The sequence below is a fragment of the Hemitrygon akajei genome, chromosome 21, assembly GCF_048418815.1.
Source record: "Hemitrygon akajei chromosome 21, sHemAka1.3, whole genome shotgun sequence".
Lineage (NCBI taxonomy): Eukaryota > Metazoa > Chordata > Chondrichthyes > Myliobatiformes > Dasyatidae > Hemitrygon > Hemitrygon akajei.
The window spans coordinates 17803088-17830336 of NC_133144.1; the positions used below are offsets into that span (position 1 = coordinate 17803088).

At 40.4% G+C, this 27249-nt stretch overlaps 1 protein-coding gene across 1 annotated transcript in view; it reads left to right on the forward strand.

Annotated features, from left to right (window-relative positions):
* LOC140714122 (fibrillin-1-like) overlaps positions 1–27249 on the forward strand; it is a 410633-nt gene that overhangs the window by 146408 nt on the left and 236976 nt on the right. Inside the window, exon 9 of the mRNA XM_073024910.1 lies at positions 25687–25839. Within this exon, the coding sequence (XP_072881011.1) occupies positions 25687–25839 (153 nt within the window). The remainder of the gene's footprint in view (positions 1–25686; positions 25840–27249) is intronic.

The following is a 27249-nucleotide window of genomic DNA, read 5'->3' on the forward strand; positions in this document are numbered from 1 at the left end:
TTGCAGTAATAGGATGAGGTTGTAAATCAATATACAAAACTGCTGAAATAGTATCAAGGATATCTTACCAATATTTTTCTAAAAGAGGGCAAGACCAGAACATAAGTGTCAAAGAAGCTTTTCTTTTATGGAGGATGAAGGGAATAACATGTTTTCGTGACTTATTCATGGATAACTGTCTCATATTTTTTGAACAGTTGTCTAATAAATAGAATTTGCCTAAATCTCATTTTTTCAGATATTTACAGATTAGAAACTTTTTGAATATTATGTTACCTACTTTTCTGGTATCACATCAAACTGAAATGTTGGAAAAAAATTTAGGTTTAAACCCCTATCAGAAGAGTTTAATAGCAATTATTTATGATCTGATTACGAAAATACGTCTAGGTACATCTGATAAAATTAAGAATGAATGGGAAAGAGAACTTCAGGTACCTTTACCTATAGAGAAATGGGAGAAAATTCTCCAACCAGTTAACACTCCTTCAATGTGTGCTAGACATGCCTTGACACAATTTAAGGTGGTTCATAGGGCCCATATGTCCAAGGATAAGTTAGCTCGTTTTTATTGCCATATAAACCCTGTCCGTGACAGATGTAAGTCTAAGGTAATTCTAACAAATGTAGGGAACCTTGGTTTTTAAGAGATATTGAGATCCTGGTTAAGAGAAAAGAGGAGGTGCATAGCAGGTATAGGCAAGTAGGAACAAATGAGGTGCTCATGGAGTACAAAAAAATGCAAAAGAACATTTAAGAAAGAAATCAGGGAGGCCAAAAGAAGGCATGAAGTTGCTCTAGCAGACAAAGTGAAGGAGAATCTTAAGGGATTCTGCAGATATGTGAAGAACAAAAGGGACAAAACTGGTCCTCTGGAAGACCAGAATGGTAATCCATGTGTGGAGCCAAAACATATGGGGGAGATCATAAATGCATTCTTTTTATCTATATTTACTGAGGAGATGAATACAGAGTCTTTAGAAATGAGGCAAAGTGGCATCAACTTCATGGACTCTGTATAGATTACAGAGGAGGTGTTTGCTACTCTGAAGCAAACCAGGGTGAATAAATCCCCAGAGCCTAACAAAGTATTCCCTCAGACCTTATGGGAGGCAAGTGCGGAAATTGCTGGGGCCCTAGCAGAGATAGTTAAAACATCCTTGGTGACAGGAGAGGTACCAGAGGATTGGAGGATAGCCGATGTTGTTCTGTTGTTTAAAAAAGGCTCTAAACAGAAACCAGGTCCGTGAGTCTGACATCAGTTGTGGCAAAGTTATTAGAAGATATTCTAAGGGAATGGATATATAAGTATTTAGATAGACGTAGAATGTTTAAGAATAGTCAGCACGGCTTCATACGTGGCAGGTCATGTCTAGCCAATCTTAGAGAGTTTTTCGAGGAAGGTACCAAGAAAATGGATGAAAGCAAGGCAGTGAGTATTGTCTAAATGGGTTTTGGTAAGCCATTTGACAAGGTCCCATGTGGGAGGCTGGTCAAGAAGGTTCATTCACTTGGCATTCAGAATAAGGTAGTAAGTTGGATTAGGCGTTGGCTTTTTGGGAGAAGCCAGAAAGTGGTATTGGAGGGTTGCCTCTCTGACTGGAGGCCTGTGACTAATGGTGTGCTGTGACCTTTGTTGTTTGTCATCTATATCAGTGATCTAGATAATAATGTGGTTAACTGGATCAGCAAACTTGCAGATGGCTCCAAGATTGGGTGTGTTGTGGATATTGGGGAAGGCTATCATGGCTTGCAGAGGGATCTGCATCAGCTGGAAAAATGGACTGAAAAATGACGGATAGAATTTAATGCAGGCAAGTGTGAGGTTTTGCTCTTCAGTAGGACCAGCCCGGGTACATCTTATACAGTGAACAATACCGAGGTGTTTGGTAGAACAGAGGGATCTGGGAGTACAGGTACATAATTCGTTGAAAGTGGCATCACAGGTAGATAGGGTCATAAAGAAAGCTTTTGGCACATTGGCCTTAATAAATCAATGTATTGAGTACCAAGATGGGATGTTATATTGAAGTTCTATAAGATGTTGTTGAGGCCTAATTTGGAGTATTGTGTGCAGTTTTGGTCACCTACCTGCAGGAAAGATGTAAACAAAGTTGAAAGGTTGCAGAGAAAATTTACAAGGATTTTGCCAGGTTTGGAGGACCTAAATTATAAGGAAAGATTGAATAGGTTAGGAGTGTATTCTTTAGAATGTGGAAGATCAAGAGGAGATAGAGGCATACAAAATTACGATGGGTATAGATAGGGTAAATGCAAACAGGATTTTTCCATAGAGGTTGGGTGGGACTACAACCAGAAGTTGTGGTTTAAGGGGAACATGAGGGGTAACTTCTTCACTCAGAGGGTTGTGAGAGTGTGGAAAGAGATGCCAGTACAAGTGGTCCAACCAAGCTCGATTTCAACATTTAAGAGGTTTGGATAGGTACATGGATAGTAGAGATATGAAGGACTATGGTCCCAGTGCAGATTGATGGGAATAGGCAGTTTAAATGGTTTCAACATATACTAGATGAGCCAAAGGGCCTGTTTCTGTGCTGTACTTCTCTATGACTCTAGCTATCTTCTACAAATTTTGATGCATAAATTCTTTACAAGTGGAATTACTCATTTCTTTAAATGGAGAAATAAATTTTATTGTGAATAAGCAGAGAAGATAAGATTGCATTAAGTAACTTGTAAAGAAAACTAAACAGTACAGTGTCTTGAGACAGCTAAAGCATCCTTCAAATCACCATTGTAGGCATTTGTGTCTAATTTAACATATCAAAATCAGATTTAGGTTTAATATCACCAGCTTATTTCATGAAATTTGTTAATTTTGCAGCAGCAGTAGAATGCAATACATAATAAATATAGAAAAAAAACTGTATTACAAGTATGTATATTGCATAGTTAAATTAAGATAATAATGCAAAAACAGAAATTTTTAAAAGTAGTGAGGTAGTGTTCATAGGTTCAATGACCATTTAGAAATTGGACAGCATAGGGGAAGAAGCTGTTCCTGAATCGCTGAGTCTGTGCCTTCAGGCTTCTGTACCTCCTTCCTGATGGTAACAATGAGAAGAGGGTATGTCCTCAGTGGTGGGGATCCTTGATAATGGAGGCTGCTTTTCTGAGGTACCGCTCCTTGAAGATGTCTTGGATACTACAGAGGCTAGTATCCATGATGGAACTGACTAATTTTCTAACTCTCTGCAGCTTACTTCGATCCTGTGCAATAGCATCCCCCCCCCATACCAGACGGTGATACAACCAGACAGAATGCTCTCCACGATACATCTGTAGATGCTTTCAAGTCTTTTAGGTGACAAACCAAATCTCCTCAAAGTTCTGATGAAATATAGTTGCTGTCTTGCCTTTTTTACAGATGTATCAATATGTTGGGACCTGGTTAGATTCTCAGAGATAGTGATATCCAGGAACTTGAAATTGCTCACTCTCTTCACTTCTGATCCATCTATGAGGATTGGTTTACACTCTCTCATCTTACCCTTTCTGAAGTCCACAATCAGCTCTTTGGTCTTACTGATGTTGAGTGCAAGGTTATTGCTGCAACACCATTCAACCAGCTGGTATATCTCACTCCTGTACACCCTCTCTTCACCATCTTCTAACTATTCTTCTAAGCATTAAAATCTGCAGTTGTGATAGGAATGTTTTGACATTTGAAAACAAACGTATGTGCCCTACCTATGAAATATAAAATCGTAACCATCACTCATTGCGGGTATCTAATGATTTTTAAGTTTCACCCTTTTGATAGTACTGACAAAGTGAGCTCATTATGTGAACATAATTTAGACTGCAAAAAAGAACAAACATTCTGTTTTTAATTATTGTCTATCATTGAGGCATTGTTCTATTGTTAACTGTGACATGCATATTTTAACAAAGTACAACATATTAAAGTGCAAATTCTGCCATATAATTTATTTTTGTTAATTCTCAATCTCAAAATTTAGAAGATCACCATGACAACAAATCCAACTGCTGCATAGAGAAAACACAGATCTGGATGACAGAATGTATAAGCAACAACACACACACAAAATGCTGGTGGAACACAGCAGGCCAGGCAGCATCTATAAGGAGAAGCACTGTCGACGTTTCGGGCCGAGACCCTTCATCAGGACTAACTGAAAGGAAAGATAGTAAGAGATTTGAAAGTAGTGGGGGGGGGGGGAAGGGGGAAATGTGAATATTTCCCCTCCCCCCACTACTTAAATCTCTTACTATCTTTCCTTTCAGTTAGTCCTGACAAAGGGTCTCGGCCCGAAACGTCGACAGTGCTTCTCCTTATAGATGCTGCCTGGCCTGCTGTGGTCCACCAGCATTTTGTGTGTGTTGTTGTTTGAATTTCCAGCATCTGCAGATTTCCTCATGAATGTATAAGCAGTTAGCTTAGGTGCCTCACGTCTCCAGAGATCTTGGTTTAATTTTGACTTAGGAATTTGTGGGTCTCACTAGTATGTGGGTTTCTGTTGAGTACCACACACAAAATACTGGAGGAACTCAGAAAGCCATGCAGGATCTTTGGAAGTATATAAACAATCAACATTTCGGGCCAGAAGTCCTCAAGACTAAAAGGGAAGGGGGCAGAAAGCACAATAAGGAAGAAGGGGAAGGAGTACAAGCTGGCAGGTGATTAGTGAGAACAGATGAGGGGAAAGGTTTCAATAGGTACATTAATGTCAGAGAAATGTATACATTTCTGTCCCCCCTTCCCCAGCATCAAAAAAGCATCTGCACCCTCCACCGAGCACTCAAACGTGCAGCAAAGCATCAATAAAGACACAAACTTGCAGAACTCGAAAGACTACTTGTTCACCCGGTAATTTGACATACCACAGGCTCTCTCTCCCTAATAAGGGAAAAAGAGGTGTCCCCGTGGGTGGGTAAAGGAGAGAAGGTGCATTAAGAAGCTGGAAGAGGATATGTGGAAAAGTTAAAGGGCTGAAGAGGAAAGAATCTAGTAGGAGAGAACAGTGGGAGGTAATGGGTAGAGAAGGAAAAGGGAAGGATTAAGAGGCAGTACTCTGCTGGTTTCTCTGTTTTCTTCCCATATTCTAAAGATGAGTTGGCAAGTTAACTTTTTTTATAGATAGTGGCAAAGTAGTTAATAGAAGGTTTGCTGGTATGTGGGAAAGAATAAGTTGCAAGGCTGTAAAACCATTTGGAAGTGAATATGAGAATTTTTAAAACAAGATTGTTAGTGTAGAGGCTTTCATTGTATCTTAGAGAGCACAGCAGTGTGGTGCTGGAACAGGATGGTCTAGGACTTAAAATAGAGTAGTTTTGGTTGAGAGGTAGCTAGAGACTGAAAGAAGCGATGTGAAAATTAATAAGGATGAAAATTGATAAGGATGAGCTATGATAGCTTATTTAGAGATTTTGTAGAAGAGGAAAACAGGCTGAGGTAAACAGTATTGTGAAAGTGGAAGAAAATTATCATGATAATAAAGCAGAAGCTTATAGGACTTCAGTGGCTGTCACATGAAAACAATAGCAGTAGTGAAAATAGCTGTTGACTTTCACTTAAGAATGTTAGTAATATTTCACCCTTTGGCTGTAGCTGACTCCAGTTTGTGAGCATCAAGAATTGTGAAATATTAAATGATACATTCAATAGTGATTAAGAGGAGACTTAATAACATTTATGGATTTTAAAACATTTAACTAGAGGTGCAGAGGTCAAATGTTCCCTTCAGCTGAGATAAACTAATTTGACACAGCCAGGATTAATTAACCATTCATTTTATAAATGTTCATACTTTTAGATGTTCCAATTAATATTCCACATATTTTAAGTTATTTTTATATGCACAATAGCAATATGATAAATTTTCCAGTGAATGTGATTGTTTAAAGGGAAAGATGGAAATGGTGCACTGTTAAATTTAAAGGGAGCACAGGAAATAGAACATGTTGAGTTTCAGCAGAGCATCGAGATGGGGGCCTCAGTGAGTTTCAAAAGAATGTGGGTACAGAATCAGATTAATTTCAAGGTAACATGATAAACAAGGCCCCAACAAATTTAAAATGTCCACTTTTAAAATGAGATCTTAGTAAGTTTAACAGGGAGTGTGAACCAGGTCTTCTGTGAGTTTAAAGGGAGCACAAGACATGGAGTCCTGGTGTGTTAGAGTGAGCAGAAATCCAAGCCATGGTGTGTTAAACAAGTGTGGGAAGCGGAGCCCTGATATGTTATAAGGAACACAGGAATCATCAAGAAGATTCCCAAGCAATTGAATAGATGATTGTTGGAGATTTACTGGATACAACTACTTGCACATTGATGTCTAGTCATAATATGTATGCAACACACATAAAATGTTACAGGAACTCAGCAGGCCAGGCAGCATCAATGGAAAAGAGTAATCAGTCAATGTTTTGGGCTGTGATCCTCATCAGGACTGGAAAGAAAGAGGTCAGAATAAGAAGGTGGGGAGAGGGAAGAAGTTGTTGAAGTTGGTAGGTGATGGATGAAACCAGGAGAGGGGGAGGGGTGAAATAAAGAGCTGGGAAGTTGATTGGTGAGAGATAAAGGGCTGGCAAAGAAGGAATCTGATAAGAGAGGACAGAGACCATGGAAGAAAAGGAAGGGGGAGGACCACCAGACAGGTGATGGGAAGGGAAGGAGATAAGATAAAAGAGGGAAACAGGAATGGGGAATGGTGAAGAGTTGGGGGCGATTACTGGAAGTTTGAGAAATTGCTGTTCATACCATCAGGTTGGAAGCTACCCAGACAGAATACAGTATAAAATGTTGCTCCTCCCCCCTGAGTGTGGCCTCATCACAGCAGTAGAGGAGGCCATGGATTTCTATTCACATAATATTTATGCTGTCAACTTCACCCATCATCACCATGTTTCCTTGACAAACAGGAAAATTATAATCATGAGTGGTACCTTTTAATTTTGCCAGTTCCTTTTCAATACATTTCAAGAAGCTAACAGACCAGTTGCTCCTTTGCTCATAACCATGCAATAGGAAGTACTGGTTAGATCCTTGAGTAGTGGACCAGCTTGTCCCTATTTAACTTAAAAATTACATACGCAATATTAACATTTACAAAATAGTGTGGTGCTGTATACAATCATAGGGAACTCAGAGGGCATGTACAATTTTCTCTTAAATGCCTTGTATTTGAAAATGGCAGCTAAGAACAGCATATACTTCTCACTAGGAGTGCTTTGTATATACAGTACGCAGTTTTCAGCTTTTGAACTTTTGTAAACTAAGCAGATCATGACTCTGATCAACCCTCTTTGTTGATTTGATGTCTATGTTACTATTTTCTGATTTCACACTCAATGCAGGTTTGCACATCTGAATGTGAGTAAAGGACATTAAGGGATCATAATTTTGAACCAATTAAAAGGCATGATGTAGAAATTAACTGTTTACAATAACAGACTATACAAGTAGCTATACTCCACTCAACCTGTTTACTGATTAGTTTTTGAATTGTTATTTCTGAATATTGATGCAATTTATCTAAAATTGCCACATTCAGTTAAATACTGCCAATCTCACCTCGCTGCTCTTCTCCATATTAGAGCCAAAAACTAGGGACCTTGGACATTGCTGATAATTGTGATCAAGTTAAAGTTTATTGTCATGGCCGTGTATACCCAGAGTAAAAGTGCCATGAAACTTAGCTATTTTTGCATCAGCAGCTCAATACAATAACATAAACACATAAACATATTAACATAATTTCACTGCAAAATAAACAAAAATAACAGCATCAGTTCAAGTTAAGGTAAATATATTCTGAGGTAAAATTAGGTTTTTTTCAAGAACCTGATGGCAGTGGGGAAAAAGCTGTTGCTGAAGTATGGATCTTCAGGTTTCTCTACCTCTTGCCTGATGGCAGCATAGCCCACGAATTAAGGATCCCCAATGATGGATGCCACCTCCCTGAGCCATCGCCTTTTGAAGATGTCCTCGATAATGAAGAGAGTCCCCATGATGGAACCTGCTCAGTCCTTTCTCCTAATTCTTTTAAATATACTTCTCCTACTAATCTGTGCATGATTGGACCCTGTAATTTACATTTTGATAATTTGTTTTTGGGCTGAATGAGAAACCTGGTACTTTTGCTGTCTCCGAGGGGATTCAGCATGCTTGAAAGTGAGGCCTGATGGCAGAGCGTGAACCCATGATCGGCTCCAATTCTCGACCAGCTGGCCAATTAAAGTGTCAGGCAAGATTGAAATCAACAAGTATGAGAGGGGAAGGTGAGCAGGTATTCAGTGCCATCTACCTGTGTTTGATCAGTCTCCATCTCCCTCTTGCTTGCTGCTGCCAGAGAAAGGTGCAGAAGTATTTAGTTTTTACCAAGGTTTGATCAGTACGGTTTGCAGATTGGACTCAGTTATTGAGGACTCTGCAGTTCATAAGACCATAAGGTATAGGAGCACAATTAGGTTATATGGCTTGTCGAGTTTGCTCCACCATTTCATCATGGCTGATCCATTTTTCCTCTCCGCTTCATTCTCCTGCCTTCCCCCCCATATCCCTTCATGCCCTGACCAATCAAGAATCTACCATCCTCTTCCTTAACTACACCCAATGACTTCACCCCCCAGCTGGCAGTGAATTCCACAGATTCACCACTCTCTAGCTAAAGAAATTCCTCCTCATCTCCATTCTAAAAGGACTCCCCTTTATTTTGATGCTGTGTGTACTCTGGTCTTAGACACTCCCACCATAGGAAACATAATTTCCACATCCACTCTATCAAGGCCTTTCACCATTCGATAGATTTCAATTAGGGCACCCTTCATTCTTCTAAATTCCAGTGAATACAGTCCCAGAGCCATCAAATCCCCTTCATATGACAAGCCATTTAATTCTGGAATCATTTTTGTGAACCTCCTTTAAACTCTCTCAGTTTCAGCATATCCTTTCTAAGATAAGGGGCCCAAAACTGCTCACAATACTCCAGGTGAGGCCTCACCAGTGCTTTATAAAGTCTCAACATTACATTGTTGTTTTTATATTCTAGTCCTCTTGAAATGAATGCTAACATCGCATTTGCCTTCCTCACCAAAGACTCAACCTGCAAATTAACCTTTAGTAATTCCTGCACAAGGACTCCCAAATCCATTTACACCTCAGATGTTTGTATTTTCCCTCCATTTAGAAGATAGTCACCCCTTCTCCCAAAATGTATGATCATACACTTCCCAACACTGTATTCCATCTGCCACTTCTTTACCCATTCTCCTAATCTGTCTAAGTCCTTCTGTAGCCTCCCTATTTTCTCAAAACTACCTGCCCCACCACCTATCCTCATATCAACTGCAAGTTGTGCAACAAAGCCATCAGTTTCATCATGTAAATCATTGACATATAACATAAAAGACATTGGTCTCAACACAGATCCCTGTGGAACACCACTAGTCACCAGCAACCAGTCAGAAAAGGCTCCCTTTTATTCCCAGTCTGCCTCCTGCCAATCAGCCACTGCTTTATCCATGCTAGGATATTTGCTGTAATACTATGGGCTTGTAGCTTGTTTAACAGCCTCATGTATGGCACCTTGTCAAAGGACTTCTGAAAATCCAAGTACATGGCGTCAACCACTTCTCCTTTCTCTATTCTGCTTGTTATTTCTTCAAAGAATTCTAACAGATTTGTCAGACAAGATTTTCCCTTGAGGAAACCATGCTGACTATGACTTATTTTATTATCTGCCTCCAAGTACTCCAAAACCACATCCTTAACAATTGACTCCAACCACTGAAGTCAGATTAACTGGCCTATGATTTCCTTTCTTATGCCTCTCTCCTTTCTTGAAGAGTGGAGTGACTTTTGCAGTCTTCTGGAACCATTCCAGAATCTGGTTAATTTTGAAAGATCATTACTAATGCCTCTGCAATCTCTTGAGCCACCTCTTTCAGACCCTGGGGTCTGGTCCAGGTGACTTACCTACCTTCAGACCTTTCAGTTTCCCAAGGACCTTCTCTCCAGTAATGGTAACTTCACACAATTTCTGAACCCTGATACCTGGAACTTCTACCATACTGCTAGTGTCTTCCACAGCGAAGACTGATGCAAAATATTTACACAATTCATCCGCCATTCCCTTGATTCCCCATTACTACCTTTCCAGCAGCATTTTCCAGTGGTCCAATATCCACTCTTGCTTCTATTTTACACTTCATGTGTCTGAAGAAACTATTGGTATCCTCTTTAATATTATTGGTTAGCTTACTTTCATATTCCATCTTTAATTTCTTAATGACTTTTCTAATTGCTTTCTGTTGGTATTTAAAAACTTCCAGTCCTCTAACTTACCACTAATTTTTGCTCTATTATATGTTATACAGTATAATAATGTTCATGCTCAGTTATATGTTATATAATAATATTGATGTTATATGTTTTTGGTTTCTGGCTACGCCTTTTTTTTATTGCTATTTTGCGCGACTTTGACTGGGTCAGACTGGCTCTGCAGCCTGCAGTCAAGAATGACACTGCTAAGTTGAACTGAACTGAACTGAACTAAACTGAACACTTCTAGATTGCTTAAGTTACTCTGTGGTTTGATGTTTAATTTTCTGTGTTTAGTATTATTTGCTCATTTTTACCATTTGTGCAATTTGTTCTTTTTTTCTGCGCATTGCATGTTTGGTGTATTTTTTGAATGGGTTACATGATGTTTCTTTGTTTTGTGGCTGTTTGGGGGAAGAGGAATGTTAGGGCTGTATACTGCATACATACTTAGATAATAAATGCACTTTGAATCTGAATCTGTAGTTGCTTGCATTCATGTGCACTAGAGTTTTCATAGCAGACTTTGAAGCAACTATTCAGAATGTTTTCCAGTGTACATTTGCAGAAGTTTATCAGAGTCTTTGGTGTCATGCCAAACCTCCATAAACTTGTGAGAAAGTAGAGACAGTGATGCACCTTCTTTTCATTTGCATCTATGTGCTGAGCCCAGATTAGATCCACGAAGGTGTTGACACCCAGGAAATTGAAGCTTGTCGTCTTTTCCATGACAGACTCTTCATTAAGGAATGGTGCTAGGTTGTCTGACTTCCTCTTACTGGAGTCCACAATCAGTTCCTTGGTTTGGCTGACATTAAGCGCAAGATTATTGTTATGACACCACTTAACCAGCTGACCTGTACATCTCTTTGCCATCATTCATGATTCTGCTAACACAGTACTGTCATTGGCGCATTCGTAAATTGCATTAGAGCTATGCGTAGTCACACAGTCATAGATACAGAGAGAGTAGAGCAGGGGGTTAATTATGTAGCCCTAAGGGGTGCCTCTGTTGATGGTCAATGACAAGGAGAAGAGGTTTCCGATCTATACAGGTTGTTGTCTCCCAGTGAGGAAGCTGAGGATCCAAGTGAAGGAGGGATGTATAGTGGCCCGGGTCTTGGAGCTTACAATAGTTTTGAGGGTACGATGGTGTTGAGCGCTGAGCTGTAGTCAGTTACAGCCTGATATATGTGTTCTGGTTGTCCAGCTAATCTAGAGCAGAGCAGAGCATCCATGAGATATCATCTGTTGTATACCTACTGTGGTGATAGGTAATTTGAACAGGGCCTAGGTTCTTATAGAGGCAGGGGTTGATTTGAGACATAACAAAGCTCTTGAAGTACTTCATTACAATGAATGTAATTGCTACCACATGATAGTTGTTGAAGCAGATCAATTTGCTGTTCTTGGGCATCAGTACAATTGATGCCACCTTGAGTGAGTTGGGCACTTCACCCAGCCCTACCTTTCTTTGTCTTTTATTTCCCATAATTCTCCACCTTCCCCCAGCCTATCACTTCCCAGCTCTCTACTTCATCCCTCCCCCCCACTTCTTATCCCCCCTCAACCATCCCATGTTACTTCACTCCTGATGAAGGGTTTCAGCCCGAAACGTCGTCACTACCTCCTCCCATAGATGCTGTCTGGCCTGCTGAGTTCTGCCAGCATTTTGTGTTTTTATCTTTTGAAAGTGTCCTGGATGCTGGGGTGGTTAGTGCCCATGATGGAGCTGACTGAGATTACAACTTTCTGCAGCATTTTCGAAAGCTGTGCAGTGTCCCCTCCATACTAGACAGTGATGCAACCAGTTAATATGCTCTTTATGGTATGTCTATAGAAGTTTACAAGAATCTATGGTGACATACCTCTGTCATGCTTTTTTTTTGGTAATTGCATCAAATAGATCCTCAGAGATGTTGACATGCAGGAACTTGAAACTGCTTACCCTTTTCACTTCTGATCTCTCGATGAGGACTGATGTGTGTTTCCTCACTTCCCCTTCCTGAAATCCACAATCAGCTCCTTGGTCTTACTGGCTTTGAGTGCAAAGCTGTTGGTGCAACACCACTCAACCAGCTGATCTATCTCACTCCTGTGTGCATCCTAATCACTATCTTTAATTATGCCAAAAATAGTTGATCCGTTGGCATTTATAGATAACATTTGAGCTGTGCCTAGCCACACAGTCGGGGGTAGAGAGGGTAGAGCACACATCCTTGAGGTGCGTCAGTGTTGATCATTAACGAGGAGGAGATTTTAGTTCCAATCCACACAGACTGTGGTCTCCCAATGAGGAAGTGAAGGATCCAGTTGTAGAGGGAGGTACAGAGGCCCAGGTTTTGGAGTTTGTTGATTAGATTGAGGGAATTTTTGAATACTGAGCTGTAGTCAATAAACAGCAGCCTGAGGTAGGTATTACTATTGTCCAGATGAACTGCAGCTGAGAGGATAGACTAGCTGAGTCATAATCAGCTTGAATTTGTCATATATTAATGGAAGGCACTTAACTAGGCATTTTCATAGTCATATGTTACAATTGTATTGGAATAATTTGGTGAGAAGAGCATAAGACATTGAAGCAGAATTAGGCAATTTGGCTCATTAAGTCTAATCTGCCATTTAATCATGGCTGATCCTTTTTTTTCCTCCTCCTCAGCCCTAGTTCCTGGCCTTTTCCCCGTAACTTTATTTTACTTTTTGTTCCTTCATTTCCACAGTGTCAAAGTAATCTGCTTTCTTTTCCCGTAACTTTTGATGGCATATCCAATCAAGAGCCTATATATCTCCGCTTTAAATATATCCAACGACCTAGCCCCCACAGCTGCACAGGCAACAAATTCCACAATTTCACCACCCTTTGGCTAAAGAAATTTCTCTTCATCTCTGTTTTGAATGGATGCCCCTCTATCCCGAGGCTGTGCCTTCTTGTCCTAGACTCCCCCACCATGGGAAACACCCTTTCTACATCTAATCTGTCTAGGCCTTTCAACATTCAAAATGTTTCAATGAGATCCCCCCTCATCCTTCTGAATTCCAGCAAGTACAGACCCAGAGCTATCAAATGTTTCTCGTATGATAACCCTTTCATTCTTGGAATCATCCTTGTGAACCTCCTCTGGACCCTCTCCAATGCCAGCACATCTATTCTAAGATGAGGAGCCCAAAACTGTACACAGTAGTCAAGGTGAGGCCTCACCAGTGCCTTATATAGCCTCAGCATCACATCCTAACTCTTGTATTCTAGACCTCTTCAAATGAATGCTAACGTTGCATTTGCCTTCCTCTCCGCCGACTCAACCTGCAAGTTAACCTTCAGGGTTTTTTGGACAAGGATTCCCAAGTCCTTCTGCATCTCAGATTTTTGGATTTTCTCCACGTTTAGAAAATAGTCTGCATATTTATTTCTGCTACCAAAGTGCATCACCATGCATTTTCCAACATTGTATTTCATTTGCCACTTTCTTGTCCATTCTCCTAATCTGTCTAAGTCCTTATGATTCCTCAGCACTACCTCCCCCTCCACCAATCTTTCTATCATCTGCAAACTTGGCAACAAAGCCATCTATTTCATCATCTAAATCATTTATATCCAGCATAAAAAGAAGTGGTCCCAACACTGACCCCTGCAGAACAGTACTAGTAACTGGCAGTCAACCAGTCAAGGATCCTTTTATTCCCACTCGCTGCTTCCTACCAATCAGCCAATGCTTCAACCATCTTAGTAACTTTTCTGTAATACCATGAGCTCTTAACTTGGTAAGCAGCCTCATGTGTGGCACCTGGGCAAAGGCCTTTAACAGGCCCAATCAAGCAGATTGTCCCTTAAGGAAACCATGCTGATTTTGTCCTATCTTGTACTGTGTCACCTCATCCTTAACAATTGACTCTTAACATCTTCCCAACCACTGAGGTCAAGCTAGCTGGTCTATCATTTCCTTTCTGCTGCCTTCCTCCTTTCTTAAAGAGTGGAGTTACATTTGCAATTTTCCAGTCCTCTGGCATCATGCCAGACTCTGGTGATTTTTGAAAGATCATTGCTAATCCTACCACAATCTCTAATGCTACCTCTTTCAGAACCCTGGGGTGGAGTTCATTTGGTCCGGGTGACCTATGTACTTTTAAGTCTTTCAGCTTTTTGAGCACCTTCTCCCTCGTAATAGTAACTGCACCCACTTCTCTTCCTTCACATACTACAACATCTGGCACAATGCTAGTGTCTTCTACAGTAAAGACTGACGCAAAATACTCATTTAATTCATCTGCAATCTCCTTCTCCCCCATTATTATTTCTCCTGTCTCATCTTTTAGCAGTCCTATATCCACTCTCATCTCTCTTTTATTTTTTACATACTTGAAAAAACTTTTACTATCCACTTTCATATTATTTGCTAGCTTGCTTTCATATTTTATCCTTTCCCTTCTAATCATGTTTTTAGTTATTCTCTGTAGATTTTTAAAATCTTCCCAATCCTCTATCTTCCCACTAATTTTTGCTTTGTTGTATGCTCTCTCTTTTGTTATTACATTAGCTTTGACTTCCCTTGTCAGCCACAGTTGTATTCTTTTACTATATGAGTATTTCTTCATTTTTGGAATACACATGTCCTGCACCTTCCTCATTTTCCCCAGAAACTCAAGCCATTGCTGCTCTGCTGACATCCCTGCCAGCAGCTCCTTCCAATTTACTTTGACCAACTCCACTCTCATACCACTGTAATTTCCCTTACTCCACTGAAACACTGCTACATTGGACTTAACTTTCTCCCTATCAGATTTCAAGTTGAACTCAATCATATTGTGATCACTGGTTCCTAAGAGTTCTTTTGCCTTAAGCTCCCCAATTGCCTCTGGTTCATTACATAACACCCAATCCAGTATAGCTGATCTCCTAGCAGGCTCAACGACAAACTGCTCTGAAAAGCCGACTCTTAGGCATTTAATGCTCTCATTCTCTTGAAATCCATTACCAACCTGATTTTTGCAATCAAACTGCATGTTAAAATCTCCCGTGACTATCATAACATTGCCCTTTTGATACGCCTTTTCTATTTCCTGTTGTAATCTGTGGTCCACCTCCCAGGCAGTTTTGGGAGGGCTGTATATAACTGCCATCAAGGTCCTTTTATCCTTGCAGTTTCTTAACTCAACCCACAAGGATTCAACATCTTCTGATCCTATGTCACATCTTTCTACTGATTTGATGCCATTCTTTGCCAGTAGAGCCACGCCTCCCTCTCTGCCTACCTTCCTATCCCTCCAATACAACGTATAACCTCGGACATTCAGCTCCCAAGTACAACCATCCTTCAGCCAGGATTCAGTGATGGCCACAATATCATACTTGGCAATCTGTAATACTGCAACAAGATCATCCACCTTATTTCTTATACTCCGCGCATTGAGATACAACACCTTGAGTACCATATTTGCTACTCTTTTTGATTTTGCATCCCTAATGTACTGATACTAACCCTGTTGGCTGCGACTATGTCCCATCACCTGCCTGCCATTCCAGACAGTCTGACTACACGCTATCTTTACTTTACTTTTTTACCATCCGTCCTATCCAGAGTCCCATCACTCTGGTTCCCACCCCCCTGCCAAATTAGTTTAAACTCTCCCAACAGCTCTAACAAACCTGCCTGCGAGAATATTGATCCCCCTTGGGTTCAGGTGCACCCCGTCACTTTTGTATAGGCCATACATCCCCCAGAAGAGATCCCAATGATCCAAGAACCTGAGCCCTGGCCCCTGCACCAGCTTCTCAGCCATGCATTTATCTGCCAAGTCATCCTGTTTCTACACTCACTGGTGCATGGCACAGGCAGCAATCCAGAAATTGCTACCCTGGAGGTCCTAGTTCTCTAAAATCTCTTTTCAGGACCTGTTTGCTTTTTCTTCCTATGTCATTGGTACCAATATGTACCAAGACATCTGGCTGCTCTCCCTTCCTCTCCAAAATGTTGTGGACGTGATCTGAGACATTCCTGATCCTGGGACCTGGGAGGTAACATACAATCTGGGTGTCCTGTTCACGTCCACGGAATCTCTTGTCTGTTTCCCTCACTATCGAGTCCCATATTACTATCACTCCCTTCTCCTCTCTCTTTCCCTTCTGCACTATGGACCTATGCTCAGTACCTGTAATCTGGTCACTGTGGCATTCCCCTGTAAGGTCATCCCCCACAAAAGTATCCAAAGCGGTATCCTTATTTGTGAGGGGAATGGCCACAGGTGTGCTCTGCTCTAACTGCCTGTTTACATTTCCATTCCTCCTGATAGTCACCCAGCTACTCGCATCCTACAACTTCAGGGTGACTACTTCCCTGTAACTCTGATCAATTACCTCCTCACTCTCCTGTATAAGCTGAAAGTCATCCAGCTCCTGCTCCAGATCCCCAAAACGGTGTTGAAGGAGCTGCAGCTGGATGCAAGTCACGCAGATATAGTTCCCTGGGAGACTCTGGATCTTCCAGGACTCCAACATCCAGCATGAAGATCACACAATTGCCATTTACTATACTAGGTACAGCAGGAGAAAAACAAAAAAGAAAACTTTTAACAGAAGCTTACCCAGAGCCAACGCCTGCTCTGAGCCGAAGCCTCCCTTGAGCCAAAGCCACTCTCGCCACTGGCCTACTCCCGACAAGGGCCACTCCACTTGTCCCTCCTGTACTTTTATTTAGTTTGCAGTGCTTTACTTCTACTGTTGATAAGACCTCTGCAATGACCAAACGCCCATGAAGCTCTCTTTTTAAACAAGCATCACCAACCTGTGAGAAACCTCTTAGCAGTGCTCTGCTCCCACTGCTGTGGTTACTTCTGGAGCACTATTTCACCCAATAACTTTTGCTGTATACATTACTGTTAGTTGTTCCTTTGCAGCATGTGGAGTACGTCAGAATTGATGGGAAATGGCATCTGTGATGGTGTGACTCTCAGAAGGAAACTGAGATGAATATGATCATTGAATTTTTTTTCACCAGAGATGGCTGCAAGTGTTGCAGTTGTCTCTTTCCCACTGGCACTACATTGATGTTCTTGGAGCCTGCTCTTGTCTTTTGTCTATTGTCCAGACTGGATATGGCAATGCTGCAGAGCTTTGATTTGACCTGTTGGTTATGGCTTTGCTTATTATATGCTTTCACAGAATAAAATATCATACTGAATTTTCTTCATGTTGGAAGCTCATTCATAGGTGTGCTTTGTCTTTCTACAATCATGCTGGTTACAACTAGGTTTGGTACTTTGTCTTTATAGCAATGATAGAGGGAGTAATATGCCAGGCTATCACATTCTAAATTGTACTGATATTCATTTTGTTACTACTGAGCTGCCTTAGTGCCTCAGAAACCTAGTTTAGTTCAGCAAAAAAATAAACTGCTGGAGAAACTCATCAGGTCAAGCAGCACCTGTGGAGGCAAAGGCATAGTTGGTATTTTGGATCAAGACTGTCAAGATTTCGCAGCTGCAGTCTCTTGTATCTTCTGTATGTATGTCAATGGTAGTGCCACATTACATATAAAATGTGGCCCTACCATTAGGGTGAAAATGGAAGAGTGATTGAAGGATTGTACATGTAACAACAGTTGCACTTAGATTAGAGTTGGTTTATTCCTTGTGTTCATTGGCACAACAACAGTAACAGACCTCTACGCCTTTAAGTATTAATTGGTAGTGAAGTCTTACTGAGTACACTTTGTGCCTTTGTTGGTCTCTGTGGTTCTTCCAGGAGAGGGCAATAGTTAGTAATCAGTAGGATCTTTCTTTTTCTTTGTTTGATTTAATGCCATTGGACTCCATGTGATCTAGAATCAATGTATAACACTAAACGTACTGTAGGAGTCTATTTTACCTATGCCCTGCAATTGTGATGAAGTAGTTTTCTGAAAAATATGATTCTGTGAATGTGATTGTGGTAGATAGTCCTGATCATTCTCTGAGATTAGAAAAACTAACTGAATTAGGAAAAGTAACAAATGGGTATTTAGTTAGTGAGGTAGTCCTTTTAGGTTGAAAATGCTGGGGGAACTTGAAAGTGCTGGGGATGCTTGTTGTGAAGTACTATTCTGGAACAACTTGCTGCCTTATACAAAAGTAGTTTTTTGAAATAAATATTTTGAACAATATATATATTTTGAGGATGTGACTAAACACATTGATGAAGGAAGAGCAGTAGATGTAGTGTATATGGATACACTACATTTGATAAGGTACCCTATGCAAGGCTTATTGAGAAAGTAAGGAGGCATGGGATCCAAGAGGACTTTGCTTTGTGGATCCAGAACTGGCTTGCCCACAGAAGGCAAGGAGTGGTTGTAGATGAGTCATATTCTGCATAGAGGTCGGTGACCAGTGCTGTACCTCAGGGATCTGTTCTGGGACCCCTACTTTTTGTGATTTTTCTAAATTACTTGGATGAGGAAGTGGAGGGATGGGTTAGTAAATTTGCTGATGACACAAAGGTTGGGGGTGTTGCTGATAGTGTGGAGGGCTGTCAGAGGTTACAGCAGGACATTGATGGGATGCAAAATTGGGCTAAGAAGTGGAGTTCAACCCAGATAAGTGTGAGGTGGTTCATTTTGGCAGGTCAAATATGATGGCATAATATAGTATTAATGGTAAGACTCTTGGCAGTGTGGTGGATCAGAGGGATCTTGTGGTCCGATTCCATAGGACACTGAAAGCTGCTGTGCAGGTTGACTCTGTAGTTAAGAAAGCATATGGTGCATTGGCCTATATCAATCGTGGGATTGAGTTTAAGAGCCAAGAAGTAATGTTGCAGCTATATAGGACCCTGGTCAGACCCCACGTGGAGTACTGTGCTCAGTTCTGGTCGCCTCACTACAGGAAGGATGTAGAAACCATAGAAAGGGTGCAGAGGATATTTACAAGAATGTTGCCTGGATTGGGGAGCATGTCTTAGGAGAATAGGTTGAATGAACTCAGCCTTTTTTCCTTGGAGTGACAGAGGATGAGAGGTGACCTGATAGAGGTGTATAAGATGATGAGAGGCATTGATTGTGTGGATAGCACAAGAGGGCACAGTTTTAAGGTGCTTGGAAGTAGGTACAGAAGAGATGTCAGGGGTAAGTTTTTTATGCAGAGAGTGGTGAGTGCATGGAATGGGCTGCCAGCGACGGTGGTGGAGGTGGATACGACAGGGTCTTTTAAGAGACTCCTGGACAGGTACATGGAGCTCAGAAAAATAGAAGGCTATGGGAAATCCTAGGTAATTTCTAAGGTAAGGACATGTTCAGCACAGCTTTGTAGGCCAAAGGGCCTGTGTTGTGCTGTAGGTTTTCTATGTTTCTGTGTAATGTATGCTATTTCACTTCTAGTTTTTTCTAAGCTACTAAGATCACCAATATCAGAATTCGACTTGTAATTGTGTTACTAGTTTCTTGAAATTAATATTTACTTATGTGAAGCTTCCAATTTCTGGATTGTCAATTTGCTTGTACAAATTGAATGCCTAGGTCAATTTCAGATTGTCTGGGTGGTCTAATTAACTGAATTTACACTCCCCGGCTGTTAAAGTTTGATTTAATCTTGTATCTTCTTAGCATCTTTCTAGAGATACAGCAAGGTAACAGGCTCTTCCGATCCAAACAGCCATGTCAGCATATGACCAACCAACCTACTAATCTATATACCTTTGGAATATGGGAGGAAACCAGAACATCTGGAGGGAACCCTTGTGGTCATACGAACTCCTTACCGGCGATGGTGGAATTGAACCTGGGTGGCTGGCACTGTAATAGCATTACGTTGACTGTTACCATGCCGTCTCTGGGCCATTCAGATTTTTGTTAATAGTTAAGTAATCTAACCACAACGCTAGCATAAAAGTTGACTGGATAAATAGGTATAAAATGTCAATAAATACCTTCTGGGCAACTGGAATGTCTTGAATGAAAAATGCTGCTATATTTACCCATAATATTTATTCTTAGATATCACTTTTGTTGTAGTTGGGACAATTATAACTGTCAACTGGATAGTCCCATTCTTACAATACAAAGCAATCTGGTGTTTAGAAGCATCTTTGCACAGAAATCTATGAAATAATTTCAATGCTATTAGATTAGTAACAAATGCTGGAACTGTTGCACATGTTTTTATCTTTGTTTAGGTTCAGCAGGACTGTTCTAAAATTTACTAATAAAACTAAGTTTGGACAAATAGCTGCTATAGTTACAATAGCCAATCTAAAGATTAATGAATGTCCTGAACTGAAGAAAATAAACTGTTTGAGTTATGGAAATTTGTCCTTACAGAATTCACAAATTCCTGTTCAAAAATCCAAGATATGGAATAAAGTTCACTTGTACAGTATTTATGTGGGAGGAAAAGGTTAAATAAATAAACCACTTGTAGTTTGCTTTATACTTGTGCCATATGATCATTGGTTCAAATAGGGACCTGTATTTTAATCTTTAAATAACTATTTGAAGAATAACTTCCTATAGTTTAACTTCAGAAAACTCCCATGGGTTAACAATCTTAACATTTGTAAAGCTGATTCAGCACTTTCTTGTTGTTGCTGGTAGAGCAATAAAATCTAAGACAATAGATAGATAGATAGATACTTTATTCATCCCCATGGGGAAATTCAACATTTTTTCCAATGTCCCATACACTTATTGTAGCAAAACTAATTACATACAATACTTAACTCAGTAAAAATATGATATGCATCTAAAATCACCCTCTCAAAAAGCATTAATAATAGCTTTTAAAAAGTTCTTAAGTAGTTTACTTAAATACATTGAGTCCTAATCCCGGCACTTTAACATATCTTACTCCTGGCGGTTGAATTGTAAAGCCGAATGGCATTGGGGAGTATTGATCTCTTCATCCTGTCTGAGGAGCATTGCATCGATAGCAACCTGTCGCTGAAACTGCTTCTCTGTCTCTGGATGGTGCTATGTAGAGGATGTTCAGGGTTTTCCATAATTGACCGTAGCCTACTCAGCGCCCTTCGCTCTGCTACCGATGTTATACTCTCCAGTACTTTGCCCACGACAGAGCCCACCTTCCTTACCAGCTTATTAAGACGTGAGGCGTCCCTCTTCTTAATGCTGCCTCCCCAACACGCCACCACAAAGAAGAGGGTGCTCTCCATAACTGACCTATAGAACATCTTCAGCATCTCACTACAAACATTGAATGACGCCAACCTTCTAAGGAAGTACAGTTGACTCTGTGCCTTCCTGCACAAGGCATCTGTGTTGGCAGTCCAGTCTAGCTTCTCGTCTAACTGTACTCCCAGATACTTGTAGGTCTTAACCTGCTCCACACATTCTCCATTAATGATCACTGGCTCCATATGAGGCCTAGATCTCCTAAAGTCCACCACCATCTCCTTGGTCTTGGTGATATTGAGACGCAGGTAGTTTGAGTTGCACCATATCACAAAGTCCTGTATCAGTTTCCTATACTCTTCTTCCTGTCCATTCCTGACACACCCCACTATGGCCGTGTCATCAGCGAACTTCTGCACATGGCAGGACTCCGAGTTATATTGGAAGTCTGATGTGTACAGGGTGAACAGGACCGGAGAGAGCACGGTCCCCTGCGGCGCTCCTGTGCTGCTGACCACCGTGTCAGACCTACAGTCTCCCAACCGGATATACCTTTTATCATAAGCAGTGCTATACTAGTTTTGCAGTATGATGTTACTCTCCACATGAAAAAAATAGATGCTTGTTGTGAAGTATTATTCTGGAACAACTTGCTGCCTTATACAGAAGTAGTTTTTTTAAAATATATATGCTATTTCACCTCTAGTTTTTTTCTAAGCTACTAAGATCACCAGTCCTTGTACTTTCTCTCTTTGTTGTCAGATAGTTTTCTTGACACAAAATCCTGGATGAATTCCAACTTCCTGCAGTTTAGTATAGGGAAGGTCAAAGCTATTGCTTTGGCTCTGCTACAGACCCTACTCCCTTGACATGGATCCATCTGTATTATGACTATTGTTACAGGCTGAACAAGATCATTCAGAATCTTGGAAAAATATTTGATAAATTTTTAAAAGCTCTCATCCTATCCATCACTCATTTCTATTTCTGCCAAATTCTTTGCCTCCACCTTAACCTTTCCTTTTTAGTATTGAGAAACTCATACATTTCCATTATTTCAAGGGATGTATTTTGAGTTCTTTGTTCAGTCATCTGTCATTCTTCTCACTTAATAAACCCCATTTATCTGAAATCATCTTCTGCTTCAGAATCAGAATCTGGTTTAACAGTACTGGCATATGTCATGAGATTTGTTGTATTGCGGCAGCAGTTCATTAAATTAAATTAAATAAATAATGCAAAAAAAAGGAAAAAATACTGAGATAGTGTTCATGAGTTCATTGTCCATTCATAAGGTGGAAAGGAAGAACCTGTTCTTTCAACGTTGAGTGTGTATCTTCAGGCTCCTGTACCACCTCTTTGTTTTAGAAAATAGCACATGTCCTGGGTGAATGTGGTCCTTGATGCTGCCTTTTTGAAGTATCTTCTTTTGAAGGTGTGCTGGATGCTGAGGAGCCTAGTGCCCATGGTGGAGTTGGCTGAGTTTACAACTTCTGTAGCTTTTTCTGATCCTGTATAGTGGCCCCTCCATTCCAAATGATGATGCAATTGGTTAGAATGTCCTCCACGGTACACCTGTAGAAATCTGTATCTTTAGTGACATACCAATTCTCCTTAAACAAATGAAATATAGTCACTGTTGTATCAATATGTTGGGCCCAGGATAGATCCTCAGAGATGTTGACACCCAGGAACTTGAAGCTGTTAACCCTTTCAACTTCTGATCCCTCAATGATGACAAGTATGTATTCCCTCGCTTCCCTTTCCTGAAGTTCACAATCAATTCCTTGGTCTTACTGATGTTGAATGCAAGGTTGTTGCTGTGACACCACTCAACCAGCTGATCTCTCTCACTCCTATATGCCTCCTCATCATCATCTGTAATTCTGCCATCAGTAGTTGTGTTGTCAGCATTTATAGATGGCGTTTGAGCTGTGCCTGTATAGAGTAGAGCAGTGGGCTGAACACACATTTTTGAGGCACGCCAGTGTGAATTGTCAATAGAGTGCAGTTGTTATTTCTGATCCGCACAAACTGTGGTCTTCCGGTGAGGATGTCAAGGATCCATTTTCAGAGTTTGGGCTCAGGTCTTGGAGTTTGTTGATTAAAACTAAAGATATGATTGTGTAAATCGCTGAGTTATAGTCAATAAACAGCAGCCTGAAGTAGGTATTACTATTATCATACTATCATAACCTACCACTAAAAATACTTTATTTAAAACAACTATAAAATGTTATTGTCTCTTTCTCCACTCTTGGCCACAGATAGAAAATTTATAACATAAAGGGTATTCAACTCTTTGTGTTTGTGCTGGTCAAAAAAAATCCAAGTTATACTCCTATCTTGCAACGTTAAGTTCATTGCCCTTAGGAAATGTCCCTTCAAGCACACACTCCAATAATGTTTAAATATGATGAGAGAGTCAAGCTTGTCACACTTACATATAGCAGGTGCTAAGCCCCAAATACTCACTGATTAAGAAAAATATACCTCACCTCATCTGGCTTTTAGTTTAAATATATTCCAGCTGCTTTTAACCAATCTGCTCAGAAAATGGGGCCTTTAATGAAAGAAAGAACATTGTGTGCCTTTTTATTTGCCTTAATGACCTGTCCTTTTGTTTAAGTATTTACACACATACACTTGAAGGTCCATGCCACTTCATATCTTTCCATTTATTGTATATTCCACGACCTTGTTTCATCCCTCCAAATTCTCTGGATTAATCTCCAATTAGCATTTTTAGCCAGCTAACCGAGGACCAATTATTTCCTCCAGTCTAAACTTTCCTTCTTTATATCAATCACTGCAAACTTCTTTATCATGTCCTTGCATTTTAGTTTAAATCTTGAAAATGTAGAAAACAAGGGACTGAGTGCTTGAGTCCTGTAGAATCCTAGTAAGCTTTCCATTCACAAAGATACCAATCAACTGCTTTATTCTTTGCTTTGTATCACTGAGATCGTCTTGGATCTAATTTGCCACTCTCCCTTTGTTCCCCTGGGCTTTATTTTTTCTGAATTGTCCTTGATACATAATACCTTGTAAAAAGCTGTACTGAAGTCATATAGACCATGTTAATTGAACTGCTTTTATTAACAGATCTGTTACTCCACAAAAAATTCAGTCAAATTAGTCAGACATAATCTTCCTTTAACAAATCAGTGCTGACTAAACTCGATTAATCTGTGCTTTTGTAAGTGAAGTTTCACACTATCCCTTAGATTGGTTTCCAGTAACTTGTCAGCCATTGAGGTTAAACTAACTGGCCTCAATTACATTGCTTATATCTTACCCAGTTTTAAAAAAGACAGTACATTGTTATGAGGTAACAGTGGTACAATCCTGTGCAAACAACTTTGTGTAGCCAAACTGTATTAAACGTTGTATTTCCATTAGTGGGAGAGTCTAGGATCTGAGGTCACAGCCTCAGAATAAAGGAATTCCCTTTACAATGGAGAAGAGGAGGAATTTTGTCAGCCTTGGTGTGTTGAATCTGTGGAATGTGTTGCCACAGAGGGCTGTGGAGGTCAGGATATTGGGTATATTTAAGACCGATTGATAGATTTTTTTGATTGGTAAAGGGGTTAAGGATTATGAGAAGGCAGGAGAATGGGGTTCAAAAAAATCAGCTATGATTGAATGGCAAATTGGACTCATGGGCTGAATGGCGTAATTCTGTTCCTATAATTCTTGGTCTTATTTAACAGCCCAATATATCATTTATGAGGGTACAGGTTTGATCATTGGGAAGGTCTTCATTTTACTTGAAGAAAGCAAAGCCTAAAAAATCTAATCCATTATAATGGTGTGTTAGCTGAGCACAGCAGTGGGTCAGCAACAATTTCTTAGTCTCTGACCAAGCTTTACACCCAGTATTTCATTCAGAAATAGACCAGAATGGCTGGAGGCCACAGCTCCAGTTGGTTCTGTACTGTGGGGGAGAATTGCTGGCTTCTGCCATCTGCCATGTTTGAGTGGTGGATATGGGTGAGAGCAATAAGCAGGATGATTTGGCAGATAATGATTTTGTCTTTATGTTTTTCTTTGGCTTTATGTGGCAGTTTAATGTCCTGACTGATTAAAAGTAGAATGCTAAAATACAATTTGTATTTATTAACTTTTTATTGAAGTGACACCGATTAATTAGCAAGACTTGTGGTTATCTAGCTGTTATTTATTGTGCATTATCAAATGGCCATGGCTAAGTTTTAATGAAAATGAAATACTTAATCTTATTTGCCTTCCATTTCTTTACATTAAAAGTACTTGTTTTTACTTCAACAGATTCACGTACTGGAATTTGCTATTCTTATCTGATTCACGGGCGTTGTGCAAATGAACTTCAAGGACCATATACCAAAATACAGTGTTGTTGTGATAGTGGTCGCTGTTGGTCATCTGGTAGGATTCCAGAATTGTGTGCAATGCGTGGAACTGGTATGTTTTGTTTGTCTTTTTATCATTTCTGTACTTCTCAGAAAAAAAATAATTTTTACTGACTTACTGCCTGTTGAATCTATCTGCAATTAGACTTTTTAAAAGAATCAGGTATGATAGGAATAACCTGAAATTATGCACCTAGCCAATAGAGTGGCTGGGGAAGTGGAGCTAGGAACCCTTAGGCCAGTCAAGAAGATATACATTACGTGGTAACCTGGGTTGCTTGTTCCCTGTACATATTGCTGATTTAGCTTTCATTATCCTCACTTAAGATAGGCAGTGGGGTTTTAACTGTTGTCTGTCCTGGAGGAAAAAAAAATCTGGAAGGATATTGGAGATTGTGAAAGCCTGGTTGACACTGGAGACTGGGAAGACTGTGTTGATGCTAGAGATCATGGGTGTGAGGAAGATAGGACCAGGAGCTGAGGAGTGTACAACGTTGCTCACCCTTCACAAGATGTGGCTGTCCTTCCCTCTGTTAAACAGGCTGATTATGTTAGTCCAGTGTCAGTGCCACCTAGTAGGGGGATCACTTATCAACCCAACTTCTAGTAAATATTTCTAGCTTGCAGAACTCTGAATAGATCAATAAGGCAGTGAGCCCTTAGGCAAACAGTATAGGGTAAATACTGAAATTTAACTAATTTCTTATTTGAAGAGGCTGTACATATAAACACAATTACCTTTGCTGATCTGGCCCATGAAGAAGAAAGTAAAAATGGATAACAACCATCCCACACAACCTGTCCCTTTTTCTTGGAATACAAGGTTGGCATCTCAACCTGAAATTTCCATGATTATTACCTTGCTTAGTAACACGCACAAAACACTGGAGGAACTCAGAAGGTCAGGCATAATCTGTGGAAGGGATTAAAGAGTTGACATTTTGAGCCAAGACCCTTCATCAGGACTGGAAAGAAAGGGGGAAGAAACCAGAATGAGAAGGTAGGGGAAGGAATACAAGCTAGAAGGTGATAAGTGAAGCCAGATGGGGTGGAAGATAAGTAGTGGTGGATGGGGTATGAAGTGAGAAGCTGGGAGGTGTAGGTGGAAAAGCTAAAGGGCTGAAGAAGAAGGAATCTGATAGGAGAGGAGAGTGATGCATGGGAGAAAGGGAGGGAGAGGCACCAGAGTGAGATGATAGACAGATGAGTGGAAGAGAAAGGGTAAGAAGGGAGCCAAAATGGAGAATAAAAAAGAGAAAAAGGGAGGAGAAATTACTGTAAGTCAGAGAAATCAAGGTTCATGTTGTCAGACTGGAGGCTACCTGGACAGAATATAAGATGTTGCTCCTCCAACTTGAGAGTGCCCTCATTGTGGCAATAGAGGAGGCCATAGATTGACATGTCAGAATGGTAATGGGGACTGCATTTAAAATGATTGGCCAGAGGGAAATCATGCTTGTTG